General features: G+C 50.7%; 2 protein-coding genes across 2 annotated transcripts in view; one reads left to right on the forward strand and one right to left on the reverse strand.

Moving 5' to 3' along the window:
• Positions 1 to 1,690: 1,690 nt before the first annotated feature.
• hyi (hydroxypyruvate isomerase) lies at positions 1,691 to 7,543 on the forward strand. Its single transcript, XM_080472997.1, has 9 exons — positions 1,691 to 1,778; positions 1,865 to 2,366; positions 2,590 to 2,701; positions 3,384 to 3,498; positions 6,488 to 6,566; positions 6,655 to 6,704; positions 6,783 to 6,852; positions 7,055 to 7,189; positions 7,265 to 7,543. The coding sequence occupies exons 2-9, from the start codon at positions 2,168 to 2,170 to the stop codon at positions 7,309 to 7,311; spliced, it is 807 nt and encodes a 268-aa protein (XP_080329123.1). The 5' UTR covers positions 1,691 to 1,778; positions 1,865 to 2,167; the 3' UTR covers positions 7,312 to 7,543.
• szt2 (SZT2 subunit of KICSTOR complex) overlaps positions 7,540 to 17,220 on the reverse strand; it is a 53,966-nt gene continuing 44,285 nt past the window's right edge. The window contains exons 51-66 of the mRNA XM_080472998.1: positions 17,071 to 17,220; positions 16,224 to 16,485; positions 16,028 to 16,107; positions 15,822 to 15,947; positions 15,465 to 15,670; positions 12,559 to 12,658; positions 12,392 to 12,472; positions 11,762 to 11,836; positions 11,164 to 11,235; positions 9,874 to 10,087; positions 9,595 to 9,772; positions 9,078 to 9,200; positions 8,249 to 8,738; positions 7,998 to 8,108; positions 7,844 to 7,912; positions 7,540 to 7,785 (exon numbers count right to left, since the gene is read on the reverse strand). The exon at positions 17,071 to 17,220 is cut by the window's right edge and continues 36 nt beyond it. Coding sequence (XP_080329124.1) covers positions 7,642 to 7,785; positions 7,844 to 7,912; positions 7,998 to 8,108; positions 8,249 to 8,738; positions 9,078 to 9,200; positions 9,595 to 9,772; positions 9,874 to 10,087; positions 11,164 to 11,235; positions 11,762 to 11,836; positions 12,392 to 12,472; positions 12,559 to 12,658; positions 15,465 to 15,670; positions 15,822 to 15,947; positions 16,028 to 16,107; positions 16,224 to 16,485; positions 17,071 to 17,220 — 2,481 coding nt within the window. The 3' untranslated portion in view covers positions 7,540 to 7,641. The remainder of the gene's footprint in view (positions 7,786 to 7,843; positions 7,913 to 7,997; positions 8,109 to 8,248; positions 8,739 to 9,077; positions 9,201 to 9,594; positions 9,773 to 9,873; positions 10,088 to 11,163; positions 11,236 to 11,761; positions 11,837 to 12,391; positions 12,473 to 12,558; positions 12,659 to 15,464; positions 15,671 to 15,821; positions 15,948 to 16,027; positions 16,108 to 16,223; positions 16,486 to 17,070) is intronic.

Here is a 17,220-nt window from a genome sequence, read left to right on the forward strand (position 1 = left end):
GAGGTACAGTGGTACAATGGTACAGAGGTACAGTGGTACAGTGGTACAGAGATACAGTGGTACAATGGTACAGAGGTACAGAGGTACAGAGGTACAGCTCTGGTACCTGCTGTCAGGAAGTTAAGCAGCCAGTTAACTAGTTGCAGCTGATCCTGGTTAACGGCTGACAGGGGGTGGAGGCAGTTTGACAGAACAACGGAATAGAAAAACATACTCTGAGTTTAATACCAATGTCAACAGGCTATGTGCGATGTCTGGCTTGTGCCTCTGTGTGTGTGTGTGTGTGTGTGTGTGTGTGAATGTATTTATATATTTGTCTTTATTTAATTGCTTATGTATTTCTTTGTTTTATTTCTAACATGTAAAATGAATGTGAGTGTGTGAGACGAGTTAGATAAAGGTTTTAATGACGCTCACAGCTGGATGAGACATAACCAGGTCCCCTGAGACCTGGACCACCAAGCTGGAGTTTCTCTTATCTAGGTAACTTCAGGATAAACTCAGGTTTTCTCTTATCTAGATAACTTCAGGATAAACTCAGGTTTTCTCTTATCTAGATAACTTCAGGATAAACTCAGGTTTTCTCTTATCTAGATAACTTCAGGATTAACTCTGGTTTTCTGTCCTATGACGCTGGTTCACTTCTCACCAGGATAAATCACCATGGTAACTGACACTGAAAGTCTAACCTGCTCCAGAGCAGGTTATGTTCTAGATAAGAGGTCAGAGCTCCGCCTCCTGACCAATCAGATCTCTTGGGAAATGCCCCGCCCATTCTTAAATGATGGTGATTGGTGGGCAGGTTCAGCTCTGAGCTGCAGCAGAGAGGAGAGGAGAAATTAATCTAGAACAATCTTTAGACATATTAAAATAAATCCTGGTCTCTGAGGCTCTGAAGGAGGTTCTGGTTCTGGTTCTTGACTTGTTCCAGGTCTGTTTATCTGGAATAATGAGGTTCATGATCACACCTGACAGAACTGCAGAACCATGAATTTATGGAAGCAGAACTCCTCCTGTCGTCATGGTGATGAATTAATATTCCAACAGGAAACACAAGAGAACCTCCGCCTCAGAACCAGTGATGGAGAACCTAAAGTAAAAGAAGAGCAGAGAGGAAGTTCTGCTGGAACCGTTCTGCTGGAATAAAGTGGAACTGAGTGATCACAGTGCTGTTCCTTTATATCACTGATCCATTAATCTGCTCTAATCTCACCAAGTCAGGAAGGTTCTGGTTCTGGCTGCAGCAGCAGTGTTGCTTTGAGCTGCTGGATGAGTTTGAATTCTTCATAATCTCAGAGATTAACTGCTCCTTCAGTAATCTGGAAACTGCTCTGCAGGGTTTCTCTGTGTGTGATTGGTCAGATGCTGCAAGCTCCGCCCCTTTCATGTGAACGCTCACACCTGGTCTGCTTGGTAGTAACGGTGATCAGGATGGTGCACATCTCGGTAAGTCAACCCAGGAAACAGAGAGATCCTGGATATGATGATCACGGTTCGTAGTATAGGCCGCAGGTCTGCTCTCTTCAATTTCATTCAAGTTTTCCGACACAAAACACGACCAAAGTTGCTCGATGGATCAGGAGACCCATTCAATATGGCGGCGACGCTGGTTTACTCAGGCGCGACACCATGAGACCCCTCCAATATGGCGGCGACCCAGGTTAATCATGAGGCGTCAGGCAGGCGTCATGATCTTCCGTCCACGTGATCAAACCAATAACAAAGTTTAATTCTTCTTCCTCAAAACCAACTCTTCTTCTTATCAACGTAAACATCCAGTAAGATTTAACATCCGAGACGGTTTTACAGTTAGAGAAGAACTAAGAAATGTTGTAGAATAAACTTCGTCCCGCCGGCTTTACAGAGCGAGTCGTTGTAGAGGTCAGAGGCGGGCTGCGGGGGGCTCCGGCCCGGGGGTCGTCGCTCCCTCCGGTCCGGGGTGGTTGAACTCTTCCTGCTGTCTCCCGGCTCTCTCCTCTCTGTCTCCCGGTTGTCTCCTCTCTGTCTCCCGGCTCTCTCCTCTCTGTCTCCCGGTTGTCTCCTCTCTGTCTCCCGGTTCTCTCCCGGTTGTCTCCTCTCTGTCTCCCGGTTGTCTCCTCTCTGTCTCCCGGTTGTCTCCTCTCTGTCTCCCGGTTCTCTCCCGGTTGTCTCCCCGCCGATCCTCCGCATGGCTCCGCTGCGGTTCTCCGCCAACATCTCGTGGCTGTTCACGGAGCTCCCGGACTTCAGCCAGCGGCTGCACGCGGCCGCCGCTGCGGGTTTCCGCGCCGTGGAGGCGGCATGGCTCTATGACTCCGACCCGCTGGAGCTGCAGGAAGCCCGGAGGAGCGCCGGGGTGGAGGTCGTACTGCTCAACACCCCGCCAGGTGGGTGGAGGTGGGGGTGGTGGTGCTGCTCAACACCCCGCCAGGTGGGTGGAGGTGGGGGTGGCGGTGCTGCTCAACACCCCGCCAGGTGGGTGGAGGTGGGGGTGGTGGTGCTGCTCAACACCCCGCCAGGTGGGTGGAGGTGGGGGTGGCGGTGCTGCTCAACACCCCGCCAGGTGGGTGGAGGTACTGACAGTCACTGTAAAAGTATGCGTCTCTACAGGGGACCTGGACTCGGGGGATCTGGGACTGGGAGCGGTTCCAGGGAGAGAGCAGGACTTCAGACGGGGTCTGGACCTAGCGGTGGACTACGCTCGAGCTCTGGACTGTACCAGGTGGGACAAACTGTCGGAACCAGAGGGTTCTCCTCTCCTTCATTACAGCGACTGATCAGGGTGGAGACCAGGTCCAACATGACGTCATCGAGGGACAACACCCCGTCGTTCCCTTTTTCCTCGTTTGACATTTTTGTTTCTGAAAAGTTTCACGTTTCCATGACAACGTTTCCATGACAACGTTTCTAATGACAACGTTTCCATGACAACGTTTCTAATGACGTTTCCATGACAACGTTTCTAATGACAACGTTTCCATGACAACGTTTCTAATGACAACGTTTCTAATGACGTTTCCATGACAACGTTTCTAATGACAACGTTTCCATGACAACGTTTCTAATGACAACGTTTCCATGACAACGTTTCCATGACAACGTTTCCATGACAACGTTTCCATGACAACGTTTCTAATGAAAACAGTTTAAACTTTTTCTTTTCAAAACAAAAAGGCCTTTTCAGTTGTAATGACAGCTCAGCGTTTTCTCTTGCATGGTTCATGGTTCATGGTTCTTGGTTCATGGTTCATGGTTCATGGTTCTTGGTTCATGGTTCATGGTTCTTGGTTCTTGGTTCATGGTTCATGGTTCTTGGTTCATGGTTCTTGGTTCTTGGTTCTTGGTTCATGGTTCTTGGTTCTTGGTTCTTGGTTCATGGTTCATGGTTCTTCTTCTGTGGTCAGGATCCACCTGATGGCCGGGAGACTTCCTGTCGGCGCCGACCGGACCATTGTCTCCAGAGACATGGAGGACGTGTTCGTACGCAACCTTCGCTACTCTGCCGACATCCTGGCCAAGGTGGGCCCCGTAACCTAGTTACTTTTTGTAGCGATCTGGGGATTACTAACGTAACGTGACACTACGGAAAGCTAGCGTTCCATAGCGGTACGTACTTTACGCAGAGAAAAACTTTACGGAGCGTTCTGGGGGTTCTGAGGGTTCTGGGGGTTCTGGGGGTTCTGAGGGTTCTGGGGGTTCTGGGGGTTCTGAGGGTTCTGGGGGTTCTGGGGGTTCTGAGGGTTCTGAGGGTTCTGGGTCCGTTTACGTGACGACATTATAATAATGTGAAAACACAAGATTTTCCTGGTGGTTAGTCGGTTATTAGTTAGTTAGATATTAGTTAATTAGTTATTTGTTAGTTAGTCAGTTAGTTATTTGTTGGTTAGTTGTTAGTTATTAGTCGGTCAGTTAGTAGTTATTTACTTAATAGTTAGTTGGTTAGTTAGTTGTTAGTCAGATAGTTATTAGTTAGTTTGTTATTAGTTAGTGAGGGTTTGTTCGTCAGTCAGTTAGTTAGTTGTTAGTCAGTTAGTTTGTTATTAGTTAGGGTTAGTCAGTCAGTTTTTAGTTAGTTATTAGTCGGTCAGTCAGTTAGTTATTAGTTAGTTGGATAGTTAGTTGTTGTTAGTTGGTTAGGGTTAGGCTGGCTCTATAAAAACTCTTTAGCTATCTATACAATATTGCTAGTGAAGCGCCGATCCACGTTTTTTCACTTCCGATCCTGATACCTCGATTTGTATATCTGCCGATACTATTCCGATACCAGAGCTGTATGCTTTAATATTATTATGATCATTATTGTATGATTATTACATGAGGCTGTAATAAACTCCTCTCTACAGTAAAGTATGAAATGTACTGATGTATACATGTACTCTCTCTAAAGACAACTTGAGCTTAGTATCAGGACAGTAAAGGAAGCAGTACAAAGTATTTTAGTTCCATGTGGACAATGTGGGGGTCTGCATGACGTCATCATCTCATAATAAACTACTTCTATCACTTTATTAATCCCTGGGGAAACTCTTGAGCAAGGCAGCAGCAACCCAATGTTTCCAGCTCTAACGCAGCTCCAACCATTGGGACTATTTCCAGGGAGTTTAGGGTGGAGTAGGACGCAGCTTCACGGAGGTGTGAGTCGCCTGCTGACAGCCTGGAGGAGCTGCTGCTCATTGTTCTGATGTCAGAGCTGTTCTCCTCCCAGAGCTGGAGGCTGAAAACACTGAGGTCTGGCTGCAGAGCGCCGCCCTGCTGGACTACGGCTCAGCTAACATCCACGTTGCTGTGTTGCTTTGCTAACATCCACGTTGCTGCGTTGCTTTGCTAACATCCACGTTGCTGTGTTGCTCAGCTAACATCCACGTTGCTGTGTTGCTCAGCTAACATCCACGTTGCTGCGTTGCTTTGCTAACATCCACGTTGCTGCGTTGCTTTGCTTTGCTAACATCCACGTTGCTTTGCAAACATTGCATGTTGCTGTGTTGCTTTGCAAACATTGCATGTTGATGTGTTGCTTTGCTAACATCCACGTTGCTGTGTTGCTTTGCTAACATCCACGTTGCTGCGTTGCTTTGCTAGCATCCACGTTGCTGCGTTGCTCTGCTAACATCCACGTTGCTGCGTTGCTTTGTGGTGTTCTGAGTGTAAAATCCCTCCAATCAGCAACATGTTGCCATGAAAAGTTGGATAGCACAGTGCTACTTCCCTAGCCGTCTCGCTGGCTGCAAACTGTGGACTGGATTTCCTGCCTCATTCCTCCTGGTCTCATTGAGACCCGCCTCCCTTCAGGAATCCAGTCCACAGTTTGCAGCCAGCGAGCAGAGCAGCAGCAGCAGAGCAGCAGCAGCAGAGCAGCAGGAGAGCAGCAGCAGTAGAGCAGCAGCAGAGCAGCAGCAGCAGAGCAGCAGGAGAGCAGCAGCAGTAGAGCAGCAGCAGCAGAGCAGCAGCAGAGCAGCAGCAGAGCAGCAGCAGGAGAGCAGCAGGAGAGCAGCAGCAGTAGAGCAGCAGCAGTAGAGCAGCAGCAGCAGAGCAGCAGCAGAGCTCCGTCTCTATAATATCTTATCACATCATACAAATTGCTGTTAATCTTCAGCAAAACTTCCTGCCGTCATTATTTGTGAGTTTTGTTCTAAAAGTTGCTCCTGGCGGGTTGTCTTCATCGCTCATTTCAAAGTGCAACAACACGAGACGAGGAGACGAGGAGACGACCCGTCACTAATAATCCACCTTTACCTTCCAGCAGTTCTAGTTACTAAAATATTATCAATCAAGGTTCTACTGTCCGTCTTACTGGGCTTTACACTCTGTTCAACCAAAGTCACCTTGTCTCTGTGTCTCTCTGGGTGTCTCTCTTTGTCTCTGTGTGTCTGTCTCTCTGTCTCTCTCTGGGTCACTTGCATTTCAATGTTTAATCCGTCCAGATTATCACCCACAGCTTTAATAACTTTAATAACTTTATATTTGAGATCTAAAATTAGAAACGTGGCCACGCCCCTCCTCTTTTCTTCATCCTGTTTTGCCAAAGCGTCTTAGAAGCGTCCAGTCCGTCCTGCAGGTCTTCATCCTTCCATGACTCCTCCTGTTCCAACGTGTCGGCGAGAAGCTTTTCACAATAAGAGCCACACTTCATCTCTGATCAACTTAGATAGAACCTTTTTCTCAAAGCAAATAAATAAACAAACATCTTTCTTCTATCAAGTATTGAAAGTGCAGCGCCACCTTTTGACAATTTGAATATTTGCACCTGCTGCACCTGCACCACCTGCTGCACCTGCACCACCTGCTGCACCTGCACCACCTGCTGCACCTGCACCACCTGCTGCACCTGCACCACCTGCACCGGTCAGGAAGTAAAAAACCAGAACGGACGCGTTTTTAACGAGTTAAAAGTTTTAAATCAAATTAAGGCATTATATTTGACGGCACTCGTAAAACTGGTAGACTTTAAGGTGTTTTATTGTGAAGGTTCAGAGTTTCTTGGTTTATTTGGGGTTTTTTTCCGTCACAGGAAGGAATGATCGGACTGATCGAACCGATCAACACGCGGCTAACGGACCCGCGCTACTTCCTGGATTCTCCTCATCAAGGTAACGTCGCGTACTATCCTCACCAGTCGACGGCAGTTTGAAGTAACTGAAGTCTACGTAGTAATGAAGTATAACTGGGTTTGCATAGCGTCTGCAATCTTGGATAAAGTCGGAAAACCAAACATCAAGCTCCAGATGGTGAGTGTCAGGAAGTAATGCTAACGCTTAACGGAAAGAAAGTCTAGAGACTAAAACCGGTTCCGGTTCCGGTTCCAGGACGTTTTCCACTGGCAGGTGATGGACGGAAACCTGACGGAAAACATACGCAAGTATTTACCCGTGATCGGTGAGTATCAGGCTAGCGGTAAACCGTGGAAATGAAAAAACAAAAACTAAACGGAAGTGAACATACTAGCTAGCTTATAGCCGTCTAAATAGCGTTAGCTTAGATTTCTCATTACTTGGAATATGAACTTTCATTTAACTTCCTGCTAAATGTTGCTGTTGTATAAAAGCGTAGACTGACGAGGACGTCCTCCGTCTTGCAGGACACGTTCAGGTCGCTCAGGTTCCCGGCCGGAACGAGCCCGACAGCGACGGCGAGCTGAACTACGACTTCCTGTTCCGCACGCTGGAGCGGCTCGGTTACCACGGATACGTTGGCTGCGAGTACAAGCCTCAAGGTGGGCGGGACTTCGTACGGTTACCGTAGTTTACCAGATTATTAATGATTCCTGAAACGGTCCCTGTTCACGCAGGTTCCACCGTGGAGGGTCTGGGCTGGATCAGACCGTACCTGAGCTGAACTTCCTGGACCAACGGACCCGACTCTGTTAACGTTAACCTGAAAATGTATTGAGTCCAATAGATGTGTCTCTAAATATCGTCGTTGTCTTTCTGTTCACGTTACGAGATGCAAAGTGTGTTAGCATTAGCATCAATGTTGCTGACACTGACACGTTAACATAGCGGTATTAAGCTAGATGCTATATGTCGTTGTGCAGCGTGAGCGTCGGTAAAAAGTTTCAAACGTTGTGATTCATCTTATTTTATTGACACGATAATTACATGAAGGCAGTCCAGTACCCGGGTCACAGCAGTCCAGTACCCGGGTCACAGCAGTCCGGTACCCGGGTCACAGCAGTCCGGTCCACAGGGTGAAACAGGCCGTGTTGATGACGGACTCCAGGTGGTGGTACATGGAAACCAGCTGAGGAGGCGGACCGCCACCGGGCGGCGGCGGCGGCGGCAGCGGCTCTCGGAACACCACCTTCAGACTCTGATGACAAACAGTGTTACCAAGGAAACGTGATCACAGCGAGAGAAGAAGAACTCACCGTCTTTCCAGCCTGGGAGTCCAGGAAAACCAGGACGAAGCAGTCGGTGAACTTCTGGTTCAGAACGGCCTGAAATACACAGGAAACGCTGCCGACTAGTCCAGGTAGTACGGTAAGGATTCTGGGTAATACGGTAATAAAGGTGGCTCCTCACCAGGTACTGGACGTCGCCATCGTCAAAATGGCGGCAGCTCTGTGGGAAGCGGCTCAGCAGGACTTTGATCAGACTCTGGTACCAGGCCGGGTTCATGGTGAGGAAACCGTCCTGCAGGGTCACGTACCAAATGTTAACCACGAAAATGTTCACGCGAGGGAGGCGTGCTAACCGTTGTTAATGTAACCTAGCCTCCACAAGGTGTCAGTGTAGAGCGCGAACGCTGCGTGAGTAACTTTGTGTTACGCTACCAGCTGCGGGTCGACGTCTCCGGCAGAGCAGCTGTGGACGGCGTCCAGCAGCTCCTCCAGCTCGCCCAGCGACAGCCGAGCTAGCTTCAGCTTGTCCAGCGCGTGCTCGCCGTGGAACAGCCGCCGCCACAGGTTGTCACGGCGACAGTGGCCCATGGCCTGTTCGATGCTGGCCTGGATCTGCCGCCGCGCAGCCGCCACCTCATTGCTGAGGAGCGGGAAGAGCGGCGTGGCGGTGTAGAGCGGATCCCGCAGCTCGGCCCCGCCCCCCGCCAGCGGGTAGAACTCGTTGCCGTCGCTAGGCGACGACAGGGTGTCGGACGGCGTCTCATCCCAGCTGGTGATGTCATCGTGGCGGTCTGGCGATGGCGGTCCGGCGGCCTCGCCAGGATCTCGATGGATCTGCGGAAGCTTCTTGAAGCGCCGCATGTCGGCGGTGAGGTGCGGGAAGAGTTCCCGCTGACTCGTCATGATCACGTAGAAGCCAAGCCTGCATGGACACGGCAACGTTAATGCTGCATCGACACGTCGGCAACGTTAATGCTGCATCGACACGTCTGCAACGTTAATGCTACATCGACACGTCGGCAACGTTAATGCTGCATCGACACGTCGGCAACGTTAATGCTGCATCGACTACCTCAATAATTTTAGCAACAATACCAACGTTAGCAATGTTTCCATTGTTAACGTCACTAAGCAACGTTAGCCGTGAAAACAGGGAGACTCCTGCTAACATGCGGTCCACATAATCCGGTCTACGTAGATCATTTCCAGACCAAGTAGCACTAGCATTAACATTGTTAACATTAACATGCGGTGTACGTACCTCAGCAAGTGGCGCTCCAGGTCCGACTGCTCCTCGAATGGCGCCGCGTTGTGGCAGACCACCAGCGACACGTCAAAATCATCATGGTGGTTCAGACCTTCCAGGTCTTTGTAGGAACCAGAACTGTAGCAGGAACACAAGAAGACCTGAGAGTTCCATCCAGGGAGTCGGGTCCAAGAGCTTCTACAGTCCAGTCGGTCCAGGGAGTCCAGTCTAGGACATGCTGGAGTCTAGTCTAGGACATGCTGGAGTCTAGTCTAGGACATGCTGGAGTCCAGTCTAGGACATGCTGGAGTCTAGTCTAGGACATGCTGGAGTCCAGTCTAGGACATGCTGGAGTCTAGTCCAGTCTTATTAAAGTGTAAGTCTAGTCCAGAACGTGTTTGTTAACATATCTAACATCGTTACCAACATTAATACCTTGCTAATGTTGGTAACGTTAACCTTGCTGACATAGCTAATGTTGTAGTCCAGTCCAGTCCAGTCCAGTCCAGGTGTAAACCGGTCCAGGACCTACCTGTTCCACACCGCCACTAGGGCATACTCGTGCAGTTCCGGTAGCGACTTCCTGCCATCGGCGGAGGCGGCGGCTCTAGACATGCGTAGCGGCTTCATGCCGTACGATCCGGCGTGGTCGGTGACGTAGTTGTAGAGCTGGTGAGCTGTGATTGTTGCCGTGGAGATGGAGTAACTTCCTGTTGATGCCAACAGACACCATGGTAGAGTTAATGTTGCTAATGTTGCTAATGTTGCTAAGGTTAACCGAGACACTGTGGCGGACGTTAGCTTTGCTCACCTTGGAAGACGTGGTTGCGTCCAAACTTGGGGATGTCGGGATGCTGCGCGATGAAGTCGTCCAGGAAGTCAGTGAGCTGGTAGCCCTGACGTAGCGTCATGTGACACCCCGTTAGGTGCTGGTGCGCCACCCGCAGGTGGAAGTCGTAGCTGAACGAGTGAACGTGCATCAGGTCACGAACTTTGTCGCACTCCTCGGTGAAGAGCATGGAGAGCTACGAAAGAGAGGGGGCGGAGTCAGAGCATGACAAGCTACAACAGAGAGAAGGGGGTGGAGTCAGTCAGGGGGGTGGAGTCAGAGCATGGAGAGCTACAACAGAGAGGGGGCGGAGTCAGTCAGGGGGGTGGAGTCAGAGCATGGAGTGCTACAACAGAGAGGGGGCGGAGTCAGTCAGGGGGTGGAGTCAGAGCATGGAGAGCCACGACAGAAGAGGAAGTGGGTAGAGTCAGAGGATGGAGAGCTACGACAGAGAAGGAGGGGTGGAGTCAGAGGATGGAGAGCTACGACAGAGAAGGAGGGGTGGAGTCAGAGCATGGAGAGCTACGACAGAGAAGGAGGGGTGGAGTCAGAGCATGGAGAGCTACAACAGAGAGGGGGCGGAGTCAGTCAGGGGGGTGGAGTCAGAGCATGGAGAGCTATGACGGAAAGAGGATGGAGTCGGGGCGGAGTGAGAGCATGGAGAGCTACGACAGAGAGAAGGGGGGCAGAGTCAGTCGGGGTGGGGGTGGAGGGGTGGAGCCAGAGCATGGAGTCACTGCTAGCTAATACTGAAGGTCTCCGGTGAGAACCGTAAGGAAGCAACTTTGACCCACCGAGCATGATGACGATATGAAACGACCATTGTTAACATTGCTAACGTTGTTGACATGATCAGGTGTAGAGAGCAGCGTTAGCAGCAGGACCCCATGAATCCGGATCCGGTCTGATCCGGGTAGTCTCGTCCAGTTTAGTCAGGTCAGTCCGATCGATCCAGTCAGTCCGGTTCAGTTCGATCTGGTCCAGTCTCGTCAGGTCAGTCCGGTCCGATCGATCCAGTTCAGTTTGTTCCGGTCCAGTCTGGTCAGGTCAGTCCGGTTCAGTCCGATCCAGGAATCCGGTCCGGTGCTTCAATCAAACCACCAGCAGCTTCCAGAAGGAAAACAGTAGGAACAGAGATGCTGCACAGACACCAAATCCAACAAGCCGGAAATCACAGAGACCGAAGCCAAGCAAGATGGCGGCGGGGAGGAGGAGGGGGCGTGGCCTGATTGGAGGGAGACGCCCCCCCGGCGAGAGTGGGCGGGGACATACCGCACAGTCAGACACGGGTGGCGCGACGTCTGGAAATGGCTTGCAACGAGGTTTGGCGAGGAGGGGCATGGCCTGATGGAGAAAGGACATGAGGAAGACAGATTCTCACAGCAGGGGGCGCCGCATGCCGCCGCAGCGCTAGGTAACGAAACGTAACGCGTACATAACTACTTGACGATATGGAATGTTACGGAGCGCTTGGTAGATAACTCTACGTAACAGTAGGTAACGCTACGTAGAGTTCTGTAACGCAGCGTAACCGTACATAACGCTACGTAGCGCGATGTTAGCATTACGGAGCATGACTTGCTTGTTAGGGTCTGTTTACACAACTTTTGTACTGTAAGGTACTGCTACGTAACACTACGTAAAGTTTTAAGATGAAGCTAGCGGTCCTTTAACGCCTTCAGCACTTTTTTATATTTCAACAATCTTGTCGGACTCGTTAACGTGTATGAGCCTGACATCATGATGCTCCCTCCGCCATGCTGAGGTCATCCACCTGTTCTGTACGGAATCCAAGATGGCCGCTTCATCCAACCAAGGTCGATCTGTCACGTCGGGCGTTTGTATTGTTTGTATTCTGTGTGTAGTTTACCTGGGAGTTGACCGTCTGGCCCATGGGGATCCGGGAACATTCCAGCGCGTACTGCTTCACGCAGAAGTACGAGTCCTGGAACAAAGCGACCAATCCTGAAACACTTTGTAAAGCCGCCAGCGCACCGCCGCTAATCAACTTCTACCTTAGTTGGATTCAAGGGTGGTTAACGGAAAGTTTAGGCCCCGTTTCCATAGTTTCCACCGTTCCCACAAGATTTCAGGGGAAAAAGTTCTAAAAGAAAAGTTGAGCCTTTTTACTTTCCGCTGAAGAATACTTCCTGTTTCTACTTCCTGTTTCTACTTCCTGTTTCTACGTTTTCGCTCATGAACAGTTTTGCAGCTTCACAACATTCCAAGTGAAAACGTGTCGTTTTTTGTTTTGAAATCAACGTGGTGAGCACGTTGGGCCACTGGTGGGCGCTGTTGGTTACGTTTTCCTCCGTTTCCATGGAGACGAAGTAGGAGCGTTTCAACATCTGTGAGCACTGTTGCCGTAGAAACAGACCGTCAAACTGCTACGAATGTTTCTACGTTTTGTTCTGAAAACGTCGTGGTGTAAATGTGAATGAGCCTCGTTTATCAAACTGTCGGTAGCTCAGGATCGACCAATCAGGATGGAGGTGCTCACCTGGAAGGCGAGCTCCATCAACACGATGCCTCCCGGCAGCGCCCTCTGCAGATGGTAGGCAGTAGTGCCCGACACCGTCATCTGAAAAGTAAACATGTAATAACTTTACTGTCACGCTGAAGAGCGACTTCACTTCCTGTTTCCTGTTGGAGGAGGACTGGGGTCACCTTGGGGCTGCTGTCGTCACTCTTCTGCTTCACGTAAGAAAACGACATCCGGCCTTCAGTCGACATCGAACTCAACATGGCCGCCCGAGCTCGGGCGACGCTGGAGGAGGAGGAGGAGGAGGAGGAGGAGGAGGAGGAGGAGGAGGAGGAGGAGGAGGAAGAGCTATAAGTTCTTCAGTCTGACCAGAGAAGGTGAGGTCAGCTTCTTCCTGCTTCACTATCAACCAGGAACCTTCAGCTTCAGAGTGACTGAGGAAGGTTCTATGAGCAACGTTGACCTCAGCGAGGAGGAGTGGTCAACCCGTGATGCTGAAAGCTGATTGGTCGGTAGAGAAAAGACGACAGGAAAGAGCCTCTGTGTTCCTCGTGATGAATGGAGAGTAAAAGTAACCCTTCAAATATTAAACGTGAAATAATGAACATTATTTTATATCATGATGACGAAACTCAAAACTTAAGTTAGTTTGTACACAAATACAAATAATTAAATTGACCTGGTTATTATATTGATTATTGTTCTCTTTTCTGTTTTTTACCTCTTAATGTATTAGAGTGATATTAATGCTGACAGGCGTCACCTGGTGTCAGGTATCACCTGGAGACAGGCGTCACCTGGAGACAGGCGTCACCTGGAGACAGGCGTCACCTGGTGTCAGGCGTCACCTGGTGTCAGGCGTCACCTGGTGTCAGGCGTCACCTGGAGACAGGCGTCACCTGGAGACAGGCGTCACCTGGTGTCAGGCGTCACCTGGAGACAGGTGTCACCTGGTGTCAGGCGTCACCTGGTGTCAGGCGTCACCTGGAGACAGGCGTCACCTGGAGACAGGCGTCACCTGGTGTCAGGCGTCACCTGGAGACAGGCGTCACCTGGAGACAGGCGTCACCTGGTGTCAGGCGTCACCTGGAGACAGGCGTCACCTGGAGACAGGCGTCACCTGGTGTCAGGCGTCACCTGGAGACAGGCGTCACCTGGAGACAGGCGTCACCTGGTGTCAGGCGTCACCTGGAGACAGGCGTCACCTGGTGTCAGGCGTCACCTGGAGACAGGCGTCACCTGGTGTCAGGCGTCACCTGGTGTCAGGCGTCACCTGGAGACAGGCGTCACCTGGTGTCAGGCGTCACCTGGTGTCAGGCGTCACCTGGAGACAGGCGTCACCTGGTGTCAGGTATCACCTGGAGACAGGCGTCACCAGGTGTCAGGCGTCACGGTGGGGTTAGGAGGCTTCCTAAAGGAGTTAGTAAAGGTGTTAGGAGGCTTCCTAAAGGAGTTAGTAAAGGTGTTAGGAGGCTTCCTAAAGGAGTTAGGAGGCTTCCTAAAGGAGTTAGTAAAGGTGTTAGGAGGCTTCCTAAAGGAGTTAGGAGGCTTCCTAAAGGAGTTAGTAAAGGAGTTAGGAGGCTTCCTAAAGGAGTTAGTAAAGGAGATCACGGTGTTGAGGCAGTCAGACTTTCACTAAGTGACGTCATAATAAAGCGACGGCGGCTCTAGTTAGTGACGTCTGCCATGGTGGGGAAAGAACTACAAGTTTCTGAAAATGGACTAGAAAAAGTTCCTCTGGGTTCTAGATGGTTCCAAGTGGTTCTAGGCAGATTATTGCTTTGGTAACTTACATGATCTGCTCCTTTTTCAGTCATCCTGAGTTTCCCTGAACGCTCCGATCAGCGGGTTCCTTTAAATGTTGTCGCCGCAAGGAATTGTGGGGGAACATGAGCTGGTCTCCTTTGGTAAAGGAAGCATCAGTGGTTCCTAGGCTAAAGGAGGTTCTAAAGGAAGCGTCAGTGGTTCCTAGGCTAAAGGAGGTTCTAAAGGAAGCATCAGTGGTTCCTAGGCTAAAGGAGGTTCTAAAGGAACCATCAGTGGTTCCTAGGCTAAAGGAGGTTCTAAAGGAACCATCAGTGGTTCCTAGGCTAAAGGAGGTTCTAAAGGAAGCATCAGTGGTTCCTAGGCTAAAGGAGGTTCTAAAGGAACCATCAGTGGTTCCTAGGCTAAAGGAGGTTCTAAAGGAAGCATCAGTGGTTCCTAGGCTAAAGGAGGTTCTAAAGGAACCATCAGTGGTTCCTAGGCTAAAGGAGACCCCGAGCAGATGTTAGCCTGCTACCGGAGCGCTCATGGTAAGTTAGCTAAAGCTAAGTTAGCTAAAGCTAAGCTCCCATAAAATAACTAGTAAACGAGGGAACAGAGTCCTCTAGTTGCTGCTCGGTGTGCTCTGTCCAACGGGGGCTGCTGTTTGGGTTCTATTGTGTGAAGTTGCTTTGTGGCTTTGCTACCTGGGAATTGAATGGCTAATGCTAGCGGCTAATGCTAGCAGTGTTCAGTTCGTTGTGTTTGTGGACTGTGGCTGTGAGACCGGCGAGGACAGGGTTCATCATCAGTGTTCTTCATCAGTGTTCTTCATCTGTGTTCTTCATCTGTGTTCTTCATCAGTGTTCTTCATCAGTGTTCTTCATCTGTGTTCTTCATCAGTGTTCTTCATCTGTGTTCTTCATCAGTGTTCTTCATCTGTGTTCTTCATCAGTGTTCTTCATCAGTGTTCTTCATCTGTGTTCTTCATCAGTGCTCATTAAAGATCTTCAACTCGCTGCCGACTGCCTGTCATCGATCAACACGACGCCGCGAGAGTATGGAACCGCTACGCTATCACCATGCTATCACCATGCTATCACCATGCTATCACCATGCTATCACGAGAAACGGAAATACGATGAAATATTGTGTATACGTGAAAATCTTGCAAAAAGTAAACATTGCGGTGAAAACGTGAAACTTTTCAGAAACAACACAAAAAAGGACAACATTTCGTAAAAACGATAAAATATTGTCGTATAAACGCGAAAACAATCCAATATACTTTCCTGAAGTGTTGTCACTACCTGACTGAAGCGGTTGCCGTGGTAACGAGGCTACAGACCTGCGTGCGGGCGACGGCGGGCGGAGCTGCACCAGGATGAACCCGAGGCTCTGCAGGTACTGGACGTACTGCTGCAGGAAGCTTCCCGAGATCTCCGCAAGCCACGCCTCCTCCTTCAGCCGGCCCGGCAGCGTGTCGCCGCCGGAGTCCGAGCTGTAGCTACGATCCCGACCAGACGCCGTGGAGTCGCTAGAGCGGTGGCGCTTCTACAACGGAAACATACAACCGACGTAAAACAGGAATGAAAATGTAAAGAAATGCTAAATATTCACCTGAACAAAAATGTAAAAACGATTTTTCATTTTCACTTGAAACGTCGTGGAAACGTGAAATTTCTGAATTGTTTTGAAACGCCACCTTGGCCGGCGGCTGAACCAGCTGCTCTTCCTGGATCTGCTTGCGGAAGGCGGGGTCGAAGAGCAGCGGCGTGGCGCAGTAGTGGACCAAACGGGACGACCGCTTCAGAGTCTCCAGGTCGGCCGCCTGGCGACACAAACAGGAAGTGAGGATGTGAAGTCCAGCAGCCTGAGGTGGTGATGCTGCCTCCACCCTGCTGGCCTTACGGAGATGGGCATGTTGGACTGGGCCGAGCGCTGCTGCCACGTCACAAACAGGTTTTCTATCTTCATCTGCTTCTCCAGTTCTGTTCACGCCAAACACACAAACATCACCGGGCTCACAGCGTCTGCTTTAGTTTTTGCCGGCAGCCAATCAGAGGAGAGTTTTGGCGCTGTGGCTGTAGCATTGGGCGTGACTCACCTCGGCGCTCTGCGGCCTTGATCTCCAGCAGCTGGCCGCCGTGTCGAGCCACCATGTCGTTGCCATGGCGACCCATTGCGTCACCGCTCACGTCCCTCAGAGCTTCGTCGAATGGAAGCAGCTCGGACGGGAAGTGCAGCGGCGCCAGGCTGCGGGCCGATGCCGCCAGCATCCGGCCGGGGTCCTTGCTGGGGGGCGGGGGCACGGCGCTACGCAGGAGGGCGTCCGGCTCCATGGCGGGGCCCAGGAACGGGTTCGGGTCCTGGGGAAGAACCGGGGGGGGGTAATTAAGTACTGGTATTTGAATGAGTAGGAAATATGTTTACCCCCCCCCCGACACAGATTGTCACCCCCCCAACCCCATTTTCTCCGAGGCAACTTTAGCTCGTCGGAGCAGCTAGCCGACCAGATGTCACCATGGCGACCGCCTGGGGGTGGGAATGGGGCGGGGGACACACACACACACACACACACGTCTGTCGCTATGTGTTAGCATCGGAGCGGAAACACAAGTTTCTCTTTTTCTTTGTTTTTCAGCCAAAAGGCGGAAAAAGATCAAAGTTGCTCAGAGATGTTGTCTGATTGGTCAGAAACTGTCTTTACTGTTGTCATGGAGACAAGGGAGGAAAAAGAAAATAAATTTGAAAAAAGAAAAAAGGGGACGAATAAAAGACGTCTCTTCTCTTTAAATCTGCTGTCGGAGGAAACATGAAGCACTGAACAGCTGACGAGGAGAAACCAGCCCCGTGCTGCAGTACCGCCGGGTGCCTCAGGGGGCGTGGTTACCAGCTTGTATTGTATTGCCCCGTGCTGCAGTACCGCCGGGTGCCTCAGGGGGCGTGGTTACCAGCTTGGAGTCGACGTCGTGGATGGGGGCATCGGAGAAGCAGTAGTGGTGGAACAGCCCCATCTTCTGGTGGAACAGGCAGTGGACGACGTGCGAACGCACATTCTGCCACTTCACCAGCCGGACCAGGTCCCGGTTCAGAGCTGCGCC

The sequence above is a fragment of the Lipophrys pholis genome (assembly GCF_963383615.2).
Source record: "Lipophrys pholis genome assembly, chromosome: 10".
Taxonomy (NCBI): Eukaryota; Metazoa; Chordata; class Actinopteri; order Blenniiformes; family Blenniidae; genus Lipophrys; species Lipophrys pholis.

Coding starts and splice junctions, on each gene's coding strand:
- hyi (XM_080472997.1), top strand. CDS start 2,168: ATGGCTCCGCTGCGGTTCTCCGCCAACATCTCGTGGCTGTTCACGGAG. Junction 2,367..2,589: donor ACTGCTCAACACCCCGCCAG/GTGGGTGGAGGT, acceptor GCGTCTCTACAG/GGGACCTGGACTCGGGGGAT. Junction 6,853..7,054: donor CAAGTATTTACCCGTGATCG/GTGAGTATCAGG, acceptor TCCGTCTTGCAG/GACACGTTCAGGTCGCTCAG.